This window comes from Neomonachus schauinslandi, chromosome 12 (genome assembly GCF_002201575.2).
Source record: "Neomonachus schauinslandi chromosome 12, ASM220157v2, whole genome shotgun sequence".
NCBI lineage: Eukaryota > Metazoa > Chordata > Mammalia > Carnivora > Phocidae > Neomonachus > Neomonachus schauinslandi.
Genome location: NC_058414.1, coordinates 20637860 through 20653035, shown reverse-complemented (window position 1 = coordinate 20653035; position 15176 = coordinate 20637860). Strand labels below are relative to the sequence as shown.

Sequence of the window (15176 nt, the reverse complement as noted above, 5' to 3'; positions counted from 1 at the left end):
TAATCCCTTTGTGCTTGACGAGATCTCTCTCACACACGTTATCAGAAACAAATGTAGGTCTTCCTAAGGATGTTAAGTATTACACATCACATTTCTGTAGGAAAATGAAAATGTTAACTGGTTAAATTCCAGGAAGCTCTCAGTGATTCCTTTCACTGGTCTCAGGCCCGCATTTAACACCATAGACTGAATTCATTTCCTCTCTCAGAAAAAAGATGGAGGACACATGGGATCAGGAAAATAAACCCCTTCAGAAGCGCCCCCCAAGTGTCCTGGAACTTCCCTTTGTTACTTACCCTGAAAGAGCCTAAATAATGCCCAGCCTAGGCCAGACAAAACAAAACCAAAAAACCCCACGCCCCCAATTTTTGAAACCACAGTTATGATTTTTCTTTATAAAGCATAAGCCTCTTTAATATTTTCATACTGAAATTTTGGGATAATAAACCAAATAAAGAATACAAGAAAAGTGGGACTTCGAGGACAGGGATAGGTTATCAGAGTTAGTTAATCCCAAAACATGTATTTGGAACTGTGATTTGGAAGGCATATCCGAAGATTAGTTTAGGGGAGAACAGATTGGTGGCTCGCAAAGGCATCAAGTGAAATAGAACTTTTCCCACCTTTTTTGTCAGCCACTCACAGAAAAAAAGTTCACGGACGAAAGTTTTACAAATGATACCCACTTATGTAAGAGGTATAATGCTCTCTGATATTTTTTTTTTTTTAAAGATTTTATTTATTTATTTGAGAGAGAGAGAATGAGAGACAGAGAGCACATGAGAGGGAGGAGGGTCAGAGGGAGAAGCAGACTCCCCGCCGAGCAGGGAGCCCGATGCGGGACTCGATCCCGGGACTCCAGGATCATGACCTGAGCCGAAGGCAGTCGCTCAACCGACTGAGCCACCCAGGCGCCCGCTCTCTGATATTTTCTATTCATGACCCGCCTATGGGTCACAGTTTGCAGTTTGAAACACACTGGTCCAGGGAAGAACACCCAAGACAATGTCAGCACCCTAACGGGTTTTAACTAAGTCTTATTTTGACATGAAGACACCTGTACGTGCTCCCCAGAGAGCCCAAATCTGAACATTTTTACCATGCTTGCTTTTCTCTCTCTATAATTACAGACATAATTTATTCTAATTCATGTAAGTTGTAGACATGATGCCCTTTACTCCTTAACTTCATTTTTCCTTAAAAACAAGGACATAATTATAGTGTACTTTTCAAAATCAGGAAATTAACCTTGATAAAATACTATTATCTAGTCTGTAGACCTCATTCAAATTTCAAATGACCAAATATCTTTTAATATTGATTTGTAAAATCTGGTCAACAAAACGAACCCAGCCCTTCCCGTAATGCATCTGAAATGGAAGAACTGCAGCTCTCAGTGGTGGCAGATGAGGTCAATCTGTGACCGTCCTAGAAATGCTTCCGTTCCATCTTCTAATCGGTGAAACACTTTATTTTCCAGTTATTCTGAGCACAGACCCTAGGTCTGGTCTATCACAGTGTGAGTACATGGCTAGCATTTCTAAAGAAAAACGATATAATTACCTTCAAATCGTTCAGAAGGTGTTGCATTGTCTGCTTGAGGCACCACTCCATGTTCTTTTTTAAATTTATCAAAAGCTTTTTTGTTTATATCATCTTTTTGATGAGGGTCTGAGAAATGAAAAAAAATGTATTACAGATCATCTCATTTAGTCTCTCGTTAAATTGCACAAATTATTTTAAAAATGCGTATTCAAGGTAGCAAAGAAATTGATTTGCTCACCAAGTTTTTGAAGACTCTTTGCTTTGCCAATAACATCTTTGGCAGTTCTCTTGACTCCAGAAGAAGAGTGTATGTTCATGTAATTAGCGATAACTTCCCATCTAGAGACAGCAATAGGATAGATAAATTAAGAGGGTAAAATGCCCAAATAAAAGCTAGAATGACCCTTCCATTTGTAATGCACAGGGGTTAGCTATAATACCTACAGAATTAGCTCTAAATTGGTGTGGTCTCATTACTAGTACCTGGACTATAGCTTTTGCTTTTCGTATGTTTAAACCAATTGTATATAGTCTTGGTTTCAAGTCTATAAAACCCTTACCGACTTCTGTGTACAAACCAAGAGTAATAAGACCACACATAAAGAGAAATTCTGCAAAGAGCCTTAGTTTCCTCATCTATAGAAAGAGGCTGGATCTTGAAAGCTTCTTCTGAGTTCTAAACTCACACTTTGCAGTAAATTCTGGTTTGAGGTGGGAAGCAGGAAAGGAGGATTAAGACTGAGAGAAACTTTGGAACCCGCCTAGTCCCCAGGACAAGCCATGATGGAGTAAGCCAGCGTGAAAGTCAAGGTTTATGTGTCATAATCTTTAATTTCCTGAGAAATTAGTAAAGCATCCTCCTGTGTAAACAGCAAAATCCTGCAGGTTCCAAATACACTCTGTTTTTCACACTTTCTACTGTGGCACTGAATTCAGTGGAAGGAGTGTGTCTAGACTCAGGCATAACCCTGAAGTTTGTGCTGTAACCAATGCTATTTGGGTGTTGTCTCCATTTTCCCTAGGCTCTAGTATGTGCTCAAGAGAAGTTCATTAGGGGCGCCTGGGTGGCTCAGGTCATGGTCCCAGGCTCCTGGGATCGAGCCCCACGTCTGTCGGGCTCCCCACTGAGCAGGGAGCCTGCTTCTCCCTCTCTCCCTCTGCCCCTCCCTCTGCTTGTGCTCTCTCTCATGAATAAATAAAACCTTAAAAAAAAAAGTTTCATTAAAACCAGTACCTTGAATTTGTTCCAGCAGGGAAGAGGTTCACAGCTTTAATTAGTAATTGCAGATCATCTTCTGACCAGTTTTTACTGCCATTTCCACTTCCACCAGTTGATTTCTCTGCATTCTTGGATGCTTGGCGCATTCGAGCCTCAGCTTCCTCTTTCTCTTTTCTAATTTGCTCATTTATTTCTTCTATCTACACAAATATCACGGGTAAGTCAGGGACTTAAAACATCTTGCTACACTCCCCCTTTCCAGCTGCGCTCTGTGGTCCGCATTTCTCAGTATCCTCCCGACGATGCCCTATACGCCTCCCAGGCCAACCCTGAAACCGGCCATCAGGTTTTCACTCTGGCTTTGCCTCACTCCGGCCTCCAGGCTGCACAGCTCTGCTTGAGGCACCGAGAACCACTCCCAGCCTGACCTGCCTTGTATTCATGTCCTGTGACTTCTATTTGCCTTGGACACGACTTGTCAAGTCTACACTGGCTTATTCTTCACCCATAAGGGCCATTTCAAACCTCTCTTTAAGCTCATATCCACTCTTTCAGAAGATAACCTCATTTATCCTCTACCAAAAGGTAAAGGCACAGAAAGTGGCCAGTGTTTTATCTTGAAGTTCCACCCTTCACATACTTCCAGTCTACCTTCAAACATGCACGAGCAAAAAAGAAGAAAACCTCTACTTGGCCTTGTTGCTTCTGTCAACAGCTCTCTAGGGGTCATCTGTGACTCATTCCTCCCCCCGGCCATCCCTCAGAACCAGTCACCCAGAGTCAGCGATTCCAGTGACTCCCATCATCCCTCACAGTACAAGTCCTTCCAGTCAGTCTTAGAACTAGTCACACTTAAATGGCGCATCCTGCCAGCAAAGGCCAGATTGAAAGTACATGTTAACCCTTTGCTACTCCAACATCTGCAGTAATGGAAAACAGTCGTCATGGTATTAAAAATCTGCTTAATTTGGCTCTACTTTTCCTAACCATCTTCCTCTCCCACTTCTCCCCCTTGCTGCTCCTACCTATATGTTACGGCTCATGCTTTCCTCTGACCTTTATCTTAGCACTGTCCATCCTTCAAGGCTGGCTCACACCCTTCCCTGAGCCTTCCCTGACCGCTCTGCCCTGTACTGGGCACTTCCAGACCCTCCATCTTCTGGTCCTCAGGCCTTTCCTCTTCAGCGTAACTGTTCCTGAACTCCTTTGAGGCAGCAACAGCATGAGGCATTTCTCCAAACTACCTGGGCATAGTGCTATATGTTGTAGGTACTAATACTTGTTATACTGAACTGAATTTCTGGGCCTGTTTCCTCATCTGTAAAATAAAAGGTGTACACTACACTAGACAGAACCCAGATTTCTTTTGGTCTAAATGTTACTATTCTACAAAGATGCTCAAGGAATAGTCAAAACAATTATTTTTTTCTAACAGTGATTTTGAAAAAACTACAGTGAATGTGCTATAGATACCACAAATCAAACAGTATACATGGTAACTTTACAGACTAAATGCAATTGAAAGTAACAATAGCACTTACTAGAAGCAAAACATACTGGGGGATATAGAAAGAAAGGAGATTCTTTGCCCTTATTCGTAACTTACATGTTGATGGGGAAATACTAAGGTGAAAGCAACACGGTAAGCAGAATTAAATGCTAAATAAAGGTAGAAGTGAAGTGTTCTGTTACCTGTTTTTCCAGAGCAGCCTTTCCTACTTCTTTTGTAGACGATGTGAGTGTTTCATTCAAGCACTGTAAGCTAAAGGAAAAAAGGGGATGAAACTTCCATCCTAAGCCCAAGACAAGACTCAGCAGCACTCCTAGAGTTATACCTTGCGAGTTCAAGCCGATCACAAAGTTTTTCCACTTCTTCCATCATTTTAACCCGCTCTGCCTCATTGTCAGAGAAGTGATTCCAGGTCTAGAAGCACAAGCACAAACATTTTCATCTTTCACCTACTGACATGGAAGAGTATGTCCATAAACACAAGTGCAAAACATTAAGTTCTCAAGAGATTCCTCAGGTGAATGTATGGCCTTCTGACCATTAACAACCATATTCCCAAGTCTCTCCCTGACCCAGTAGCAATAAAAAGCCATTACCAAGAGGATGGAGGAGTAAAACAGAAAAAAGGTGATGATGTGGAAGATCTCTGGATGTTATAAAAGTCAGAATGATTCCCCAGAGAACCACTTAAGAATCAAGAAATTCTGTATGATAACTCAAAATTCTCTTTGTTGGGCTGCCTATTCTTTCTTTGTTCTTTGTGCTGAACTGTAAAATTTACTAGAAATTTTAAATGTCAAATTAAAGATAAAGTAATGTGTCAAGGAACAGGAGGTATTAGAAAAATTATGATTAACTAAAGGTGGTACTCAATGTCTCCCATTCCTTAATGTCCTTAATGCTTCCTTAATCCACACAGTCTCTCACTAGGGTCCCAATGCTGCTTTTACTGTCCAAAAGCACTATTCTTGTCCTTCCTGCCTGTCTGGGTCACTCCTTCCCAGGCTCCTCTTCCTCTATCAGTACCTTAACCAGGGTGTATGCATTCGCCACCCTCCTCCCTCTTAACCCTCTCTCTCTGGGTGATCTACTCACATGGCTCCTAGTGGCACTGAGATAGAGAAGACTTCAGTGATCCCGCTCTTGAACCCCAGACTTGTATAGCCAACCACTCACTCAGAATTTCCAGCTGAGCATCTCAGTGTGCTCAACAAGCCCTAAACTGAAGTCAACTGGAGCAGGTGGAAATGGCAGTGAACTGAACTGAGCATTTCCTTTCAGCTTTTTCCTTCTTTGTTTTCTATTTCACTGAATTACACCATCATCCACGCAGTGCTCCATGCAGGAAACCAGGACACAGGCAAATCCTCCCTTACTAACCACCTCCAGCACACAGTCAGGGCCGCACAGGCAGCGGCCTACCCTACCTCCCAAATACTGGTTCATTTCCTCCACCTTTTCTATTCCCACCCTCTCTCACCTGGATTATGGCAAAAGACTCCCAACTGTCTCTGCCTCTGGGCTTCTCTCAGCATCCTGACCGAAACCAACCAACTCAGTAGCAGATACGAACGAGCAAGATATATTAACGCCCTTCAAGACCCGGCTCCTTACGTCTTCGGCTGCCTCTGGTTCGTTAAACCACGCTTCCTGGATCTCGGCCTTCTTTCCGTGCATCTCTGATCTCATGCATACACTGCTTCTCCTGGTTAAATCCTACCAGATCCAGAAAGCCTTCCTTGACTACCTTTCTGGTACTTTCTCTTCCTAGTACTCATCTTAAAAGTGTTTACTTGTGGGGCGCCTGGGTGGCTCAGTCGTTAGGTGTCTGCCGCCTTCGGCTCGGGTCGTGATCCCGGGGTCCTGGGATCGAGCCCTGCATCAGGCTCCCCGCTCAGCGGGAGGCCTGCTTCTCCCTCTCCCACTCCCCCTTCTTGTGTTCCCTCTCTCACTCTCTCTCTCTGTCAAAAAATAAATTAAAAAAATCTTAAAAAAAAAAAAAAGTGTTTACTTGTAATTCTCCACCATTAACCAGATTTCTGGAAGGCAAGGACCATATCATCATTATATCTACATCAATTATAACTGCTTGGCACATAGTAAGTGCTCACTAGGTATCTGATAAATGAACTCACCCTGGAAAAGAGCAATAAAACAGTTACCTAATGCCAGAACGTCTACCCTTATTTATGCTTCATCTCTAAGAACTATTCAAGCTTTCTATTTTCTAATTGGCCTTTGAAAGTTTTTTTTTTTTTTTTAAAGATTTTATCTATTTGACAGAGAGAGAGAGAGCGAGAGAGGGAACACAAGCAGGGGGAGTGGGAGAGGGAGAAGCAGGCTTCCCGCCGAGCAGGGAGCCCGATGCGGGGCTCGATCCCAGGACCCCGAGATCATGACCTGAGCCGAAGGCAGACGCTTAACTACTGAGCCACCCAGGCGCCCCTGGCCTTTTAAAGTTTTTGCGGATTTCTCATTACATGCCAAATGTGCTAAGTACTGCATGTGAATGATCTCATTTAAACTTCATAATTCTACTATTTCAGCTACTGTGTAGGTGCGGAAACTGGGGCACAAAGAGGCTGAAGTAACCTCCTGAGGGCCCATAGACAGTAAGTGTCTAATGGAGAATGACTTCAAACCCAGGCAGCTTGCTCTCAGCCCGAACTCTTCACCACTATGATACAATGCATCCTTCTCAAAACAATTTTTGGGTGAAATCTGAGGAAAACACTTCGTTTTTTCCTATTTTATTTCCTCTCGCTGACCAAAAGCCTGAAGTGACTACCTGTGCTTGTATTCTGGTTAAACCTCTTTCAAAGCCTGATGAGGGGGCAAGTTAATTTCAATTTCATTATAGTAACTGAAGATTCAGGATGGCATATATGAAAATAAATATCCAATACCCAGGGTCTCTGGACAGTGACATGGAAGAGAATGTTTCCGCACATAGAAAGCATTTACATACTTGCGGGATTTAACTCAACGGTATAGTACACAATACTGTATAGCAATCTCTCCCTACAGCTTGGCAGTTCATTAATTTATTCATTCAGTGCTATTTGATAAGGAACAATACTGGTCCCTGACTCTACCAGCTTCAAATGTTAAGAACAGCTCTTGGACAAAACTACATTTGAATACTTCTGGGATTTTTTGGTCAATCTTTTTTGGTGAAAACTATCTGAATGCAAACTACCAGTACTCCCCCAAATGATATCCGTTTCGATAAAAATGAAACCTTTCAGATCTTTAAAAAGAACCCAAGTTTAACTTCTAAAAGAACGTCTTCTAAGATAAATGCTGATTTTACACCTAATCTAATACGGACTATTAGAATACTGAGCAACGTTTTTTTTTTTAGGTTTGAAAATTACGTAATGTTTATGTCAAAAAAACCCAATTACTACAGCTGAATACTGAAATATGCACATGTGAAATTTTTAAAAAGTGAATTTAAAAGCATTTAAGATGTTTAAATGAGATAAAATGTATGTAACCGTTTAATTACATTTGCATAGTATAAGAAAGGAAATATTCTTAAGTTTAATCAGCAATTGGATTTGTTACCTAGTGTTGGTTCAATCACACAGTCTGACGTACCTTGCATGAGTTTCGAAGTTTTTGCCTTTCCTTCTTAATGGCTTTTTTCTGGATATCTTTTTCCTTCTTTGCCAATAATGCTTGTTGTCTAACTTCCTCCTCTTCTTTCTCTTTAGCTAACCGAGCAGCTTCTAATTCAGCTTGTCTTTGCTTTAATAATGGAAAATAAAATCATTTTAATAAGAAAATTAGGATTTCTAACTGTCTATAATCTTATTCAAAAAACTCAACTTTTAAATAAATTAGGAAAAAAGGTGACATGTCAACTTATTGAAGACTGAAGGCTGAACTGAGAAAAGCACTGGTACAGTTCTACATTTATTAGAAATGTAAAATAGGCACATTAGAAATAAGTATAGTATTAAAGGAATATAAATGACATGTTTTTGCTTAATAAAAATTTCCTTCAAGGAGTATGCCTGTAATTATCAATGGTGTCAACTTATCAAGATTTATTCATGTAGCACCTAATTCTCTACTTCAAGATTATAGTTGTTTTGTTTTGTTTGTATAAAGTAGGCTCCATGCCCAGCATAGAGTCCAACACAGGGCGTGAACTCATGACCCTGGGATCAAGATTGGGATGTTTAACCGACTGAGCCACCCAGATGCCCCTCAAAATTATAGCTTTCTAAATATATCTGAGGATTAAAGATTTTATGAACACTTAAAGCCCAGCTTCATCATCTTACTTTTTCTTTAGCTTCTTGCTCCTTCCGTTTTGCTTCTGCTTTTGCTTTCTTTTCTGCTTCTTTCTTGGCTTTTTCTTCTTCCTTAAATTTTTTTATTCTTGGATCACAGCTATATGCATTGTCTATACCAGAAAAAAAAAGTTACCTTTTTCAACTTTCAATATTTAAAGAACCTTTTAAAATATATCAATTAGGCTTACCAACTAATGTTCTTATTCTGTTCATTTCTTCTTTTTTTCTTTGTGCCCTTGTTGCTCTGTTCTGCTTTTCAATCCATCTCCTCTCATCACGACTATAAAACAGAAAATATTGCAAACTATTGATTATAGATGGTATCACTGGAAAATGTAATATGTTTATATATAAATAATGTCTGAGAAGATTAAAATGCCATGTCACTATTAACATTAGTTAAAGGGTGATTCTACTTAATTTTGGTTGATTTTTTGGGGAATACTCATATCAAAAGTATTTCCCAACACACGGGGAAAACTAAAACCAGTTAAGCAAACAGAAGAAAAATAATTTGCTGAATTGAGCTTTTGTGACAATTATATTTCTTGGCAATTTCTTAAGCATACCATTAACTATTGATTTGGCCTCATCTAGTTTAACTTGTGAGATGGGATCTCAAACTACTACTAAAAAACTCAAAAAAGGATACACAAAGAAAACTATTTGAGAAAATATATGTAGTATATATATACATCACAACAAGGAACCAAATAACTATCGTCCTTTATTAGTGACTTACATACATACCATTCTGCTTTTTCTTTTTCTTCTTCGTCTAAGTAAGAAAATTCTCTCCAAGAATCAAAATTATACCTAATATAGATAAAAACAAAGTTAAGCCAAAACAAATGAAAAAAATCTTCCTTTTTTAAGTTAGATGCACATAATTCTAAGAAACATTAATGGCAAGTGGATGAGTTTGTCTTAGTAGATCCCCACCCCTCACTGGTGGAACTAACACTATGCTCAAGCCATCTTCTTCCTCCTCTTTTTTAAATGACCCTGTATGTGGTATGAAAATCTAAAAGTACATTCATCACCCCTAAATTAAAATCACTCCTCCCTACCATCTCCATTAGCTTTTTCTCTTGCCTGGGACTTGTTAAAGCTCTTCCTACTTTCACCTGTCCTAGTCTGTCAAGTCTAAAGGTATCCCACAAACGGGTTACTACATCTCTGATTTGTACCGTCTGAAGGGAAAAAGCAACTACAACTGGTAGAGCTAAATTTGGTCATTTTTGTTTCTCATTAATCTTAGGTTTTCATTTACCAGATACTTAATGAGAAAATACAGCACATGTAATTATGAATTGGCCAGGAATATTGTGTTTATTAAACATTAGTGAATCAGTTACAGAGACAAAGAAGCACTGCCTTCCTCATGTATTCAAGTATTTTCATCAGCAAGACAAATGAAAATGTATTTTTTACTGAAATCAAATGGCTCCTTAATTTTCATTTTTTACCACTACAGTATGCTTGACATCTCGAGATCTGATTAGAAAACAGATTAAAAAATCATCAAAGCCTAAACATCACATAGGAGATAATACAGCATTATGTGAAAACCTTTATGATTATTTCTGAAAAGAGTGCTTTTTTGTTCGGGAAAGGTTCTGTGATTCTCCTATCCTTCAATTAATTTATGAACGAGCAAGTATTTATTGAATAATTACCCCCTTTTTTTTTAAAGATTTTATTTATTTGACAGAGACAGAGATAGCGAGAGAGGGAACACAAGCAGGGGGAGTGGGAGAGGGAGAAGCTGGCTCCTCGCCGAGCAGGGAGCCCGTGATGTGGGCCTCCATCCCAGGACCCTGAGCCGAAGGCAGACGCTTAACGACTGAGCCACCCAGGCGCCCAATAATTATCCTTTTAAAAAATGACAGCATCATAGAAAGAGTGTAGGCACTTACCAGAAAGAATAAAATGCATCTACATCTTCAAATGACGAATTCATATCACCAAGTTTAGGCACATTTTTTTTATTTGACCATCTGAAATATTAAAAGAAAAATTTAATTCAAAATTTTGTATAAAGGTCAACAAGCTAATTTATTAAAAAAACAATTTTTACTAATCCCCTATAATCTCCCTTCGCTATGACTAAGAGATGGAGCTGGAAGATCAGCAGTGGGGTACTGAACAATGCAGGTGCCATGAGAGAGGACAAGGGTACACAGGGTTGGGGAGGAAACAATGAAACAGTGTTCTCATCACCAGGTTGTCTTCGGCTCCATAAATGAGGAGCTGCCACACTGGCTAGGAAGAACAGGCGCTAGCCCCCTCCCAGGCACGCTTCCTCCGGCCTCTAAACAGGCGGTACAGAAGCAACCTGCAGGCCCAGGTTTTTTAAAAATGTTAATACAGAGAGATGATTCCCACCGGCTCAGCACCATGACCATCCCCCAAAGAGTAAGACTTCTCGGTTCAGCACCTCACCCATCATCTCTGCAAGGATCCTGAGCTTGTTACTCACCCATGTTTTCTACTCTATGAAACTGTTCCACAACAAAAGATATTACACTATTTAGTTTTTACCACCTTCAACACTATTACAAAACAAAACTGAGGAGAGTGGGCGGAGAAAATATTAAGCCGCACTAAACCAAAAAAGTGGGTCTCAAACCTGACTGCACATTAGAATCACCTGGGAGTATTTAAATGCCCGACAGACATTCCAAATGCATTAAATTGAAATCACAATTAAATCACAATCTCTCCAGGTGGAACACAGCCATCAGGAGTTCTGCAAGCTCTCCAGGTGACGCCATGTGCAGCCAAGCTGTGCTCTAACGCAGATGGAACCAACGCAGATGCAACCAAAAAATGCAGAATATTGATATACCCATTTAAAAACTGACTAATGAAATAAACTATGTATACACTAACATTAAAGTTGTATCATCTTTTGTCAGAGAACCTTATGATAACGAAATGCTCCAAGAAACAGTTCAGAAAGAACAAAAGCTTTATCAAATGAGAAGGGGCCAAATAGAGTACAAGCACATTAGTAAAGGGGAAGCACAAGAACGGGAAATTACCATCACCTATATAACAATATCACACTACATAAAGTCAGCTATTGTTCTTTCCCACAAAGGAAATCTAAAAGAAAAACATCCTATGAGGTGTAAAGGAATCTCGCCATGGAAAGGCAGAACTTCTGTGCAGAGAGCAAAATAAATTAAGAGCAGTACGTTCACCAGAGGGGCTCAATTCTGGAGAGGAGGAGGAGGAAGAGAGCAAAAACTCGTATCACAGGAAAGATGCAGACGCCTGGATGCACATGCAGCAAGCTGACACAGCATTATAATCACAAGGGGATCCTTTAACTCACCTAGAATTCCTTTCAAACACTGGGGAAAACACTTCGAAGAAATAGTCTTTTGCTTCACTTTTAGAAGGAACGGAGTTATCAAAAGTAGGATCTACACTGTTGAATGCCCGTCTTTTCACTGGATCAGATAACATTTCATAAGCTGAGGAAAAAACGGTAAGGTCACATTACCATGACTCTACATTTTCTTCCTGTGAGAAAAAAATCCCCTTCCTTTAAAAAAAATTATTTTTCATATTTAAAAACTGTGTGTGCTTATGGGCAGGAAGAGACTGAATCTGGGTAATGACACCTCCAGCACTACTGGGATATAATCTCACCTCACAACTTCCTTCAGAGTCTCTTCTGGAAGGCATATAACAAAACAAAATGGTTAAATACTCAACCCTTAAGAATGCATGACTCCGAGGAAAAAGAAAGAGAAAATTAACCATTACATTCCAAGGCTGTAAAAAATCAAAGAATCTTTACCATCTTGAGCACTGTGTAAGAATGGACCAAAAAGAGTAAGTCTGAAAGGTGTGTACACGATTTTAAAAATTTAGCATCAAAATGCACAATCAGGGGCACCTGGGTGGCTTATTCGGTTAAAGCATCCGACTCTTAGCTCAGCTCAGGTCTTAACCTCAGGGTTGTGCGTTCAAGCCCCGTGTTGGGAGTAGAATCACATTTAAGGACACATTTAGAAATGGCAACAACCTATATTAATTTGCTTAATGAAGACATGGCTATGTAAAGAGCAATAAACTGTCTTGGGGTCCATAGCAGGATATAATCAATTTTTGGATTTAAATTAGCAAAACATCTGAGGAACAAGTTAGTCCCACGAAGTATCTGAAATGGAGAATTTCGTATCCTCGTTAGACGTAACATTTATGATGAATTAACTCTAGGATGAGCTTCTCCTAAGAATCACCTGATGATCTCATTAAGATGCAGATTGTGTCAGTAGATCTGGGGTGGGGCCCAAGCTTCTGCATCCTGATCAGCTGCCAGGTACTGCTGAGGATGCTGGTCGGGAGAACCTCACTTTGTTGTAGTGAGGCTCTGGGGCAGATTATCAGAAACAACCAGATGTAACTGAAAGTGTTTTGAAATGTCATGGTATAGTTAAATTAACTACAGAATATACACTAGAAATCCAACCCCAGAACTTAATAAATAATCATCACTTTTAGAAATTCCTGACTCTAGAGTATTTTCTTACCTTTAGTTATGCAAGTGAAGTAATCATTATCTCCTTCTTTTATTGGCTCACCAGCTGCTTTCCGTTTGTCTGGGTGATGTTTTAAAACCATTGCTTTATCTACAAAACAAGCCAGATTTAGACAGTTTGTCACTTTATGCATCAAAACTAAAAATAAAAATGAGGAGCTTGGGAAGACGGCGGCGTAGGAGGATCCTGAGCTCCTCTCCTCCCACGAACCCTTCAGGACTGCAACTACATAGAGTGCAACTCACTCTGAAAAGGACCTGAAGACCAACAGAACAGCTTTTCCACAGCTAAAGATGTAAAGAAAAAGCCACACTGACAGGGGAAGAGAGGAAGAGATGTAGTCTGGAACCAGATCCCCAGTGTGGCAACCCACTGGAGTTGAAGGAAGGATATCACAGATGCAGGGGTCCTCCCTGAGGAGTGGGGGATCAAGCCCCTACTGAGCACCCTTGCCCTGGAGTTTCACACAGAGAAGAGGAGCCCCCATAACATCTAGCTTTGAAAACGAGTAGGGCTTCACTCCAGGAGTTGGAAGGCTATACTGAGACTCTGCTAAAATTTTACTTTTTTTTTTAAAGATTTATTTATTTGACAGAGACACAGCGAGATAGGGAACACAAGCAGGGGGAGTGGGAGAGGGAGAGGGAGAAGCAGGCTTCCCGCGGAGCAGGGAGCCCAATGCTCGATCCCAGAACCCTGGGATCATGACCTGAGCGAAGGCAGATGCCTAACGACTGAGCCACCCAGGCGCCCCTCTGCTAAAATTTTAAAGGGCCAGTGCACTGTAGCACTCATTCTGAGACCCAGCACAGAGGGAGCAATTTGAAAAGCATGTGGGTTATATGTGACAGAGATTTACTAATTATAGGACATGTGCCAGAGGGGCAGGGATCTGCAGGAACTTTCTCCAGAAAGAAATATGCACGCAGGTGCCATTTTCCTTGCCCTCCTTCAGCCTTACTGCCCTGATGCTGGTGGAAGCCAGTCGTGACACTCTCCATCTACCTTGCTAACACTACTTGCCCCGCCCCATGGTCCCCTGTAGAGCTCCCCCCACCCAAAGGTGCCCATCCCAAATGGCTCCCATCCCACCACACCTGGTAGGGAGCCCCAGTCAGAACCAGGGCCTCTCCAAACCAACTGTGGACAGAGGGGAGGGGGCAGCCTCATCCACCAGCACACCTGCAACACTTGTAGCCTGACCTCTGAACCAGCTGTGCTGGCGGCAAGCCAGGCCTACCACTGTACCCATAGTAGTCCTGGACCAGTCTATACCAGGAGAGTGTATGCAGCCCCCACACAAAATATTTCTGGAGGGCCTGGGCCTGATGACCGGTGGGGGGCAATGCACTACTGGGCACCACGGGACACCTTTACACAAGGCCACTACTTTCAAGAACAAGAGAGGTAGCTGACTTACCTAATACACAGACGTACAGTCATGCAAACTGAGGAGACAGGAATATGATCCAAATGAAAGATCGAAACAAAACCCAAGAAAAAAGAGCTACTAAAGAAAATGGAAATAAGCATTCAACCTGATTAAAGGCCCAAAGTAATGGTCATAAAGATGTTCACTGGACTGGAGAGAAGAGTGGATGATTCAATGAGTACTTCAACAAAGACAGAAAATCTGAAAAACAAACTAGAGGGAATCAAGACCAGATGAGAGGATGCAGAAGAATGGATCAGCGATGAGGAGGACAGGGTAATGGAAAGCAACCAAGCTGAACAGCAAAAAGAAAAAAAGAATTTAATAAAATGAGGCTCTGTAGGATGCCTAGGTGTCTCAGTCGGTTAAGCTTCTGCCTTCGGCTCAGGTCATGATCACAGGGTCCTGGGATCGAGCCCCACGTCGGGCTCCCTGCTTGGCGGGGAGCCTACTTCTCCCTCTGCCTTTGCCTCCCCCTGCTTATACTCTCTCTCTCATTCTGAGAAATAAATATAAATCTTTAAAAAAACCTCTGCAACATCAAGTATAAGAGAACATCTGCATTATAGGGGTCACAGAAGGACAGAGTTAGGGGCAGAAAACT

At 41.1% G+C, this 15176-nt stretch overlaps 1 protein-coding gene across 3 annotated transcripts in view; it reads right to left on the bottom strand.

Annotated features, from left to right (window-relative positions):
• The window catches only part of DNAJC2 (DnaJ heat shock protein family (Hsp40) member C2), a 35114-nt gene that overhangs the window by 1219 nt on the left and 18719 nt on the right, over nt 1-15176 (bottom strand). For 2 of the 3 annotated variants that reach the window (XM_021689581.2, XM_044919920.1), the window contains exons 4-15: nt 13132-13230; nt 11925-12066; nt 10501-10581; nt 9332-9397; nt 8770-8861; nt 8570-8691; nt 7878-8027; nt 4600-4688; nt 4457-4526; nt 2780-2964; nt 1784-1884; nt 1564-1671 (exon numbers count right to left, since the gene is read on the bottom strand). In XM_021689581.2, coding sequence (XP_021545256.1) covers nt 1564-1671; nt 1784-1884; nt 2780-2964; nt 4457-4526; nt 4600-4688; nt 7878-8027; nt 8570-8691; nt 8770-8861; nt 9332-9397; nt 10501-10581; nt 11925-12066; nt 13132-13230 — 1305 coding nt within the window. The remainder of the gene's footprint in view (nt 1-1563; nt 1672-1783; nt 1885-2779; nt 2965-4456; nt 4527-4599; nt 4689-7877; nt 8028-8569; nt 8692-8769; nt 8862-9331; nt 9398-10500; nt 10582-11924; nt 12067-13131; nt 13231-15176) is intronic. The other variant, XM_044919921.1, reaches the window with a different exon arrangement.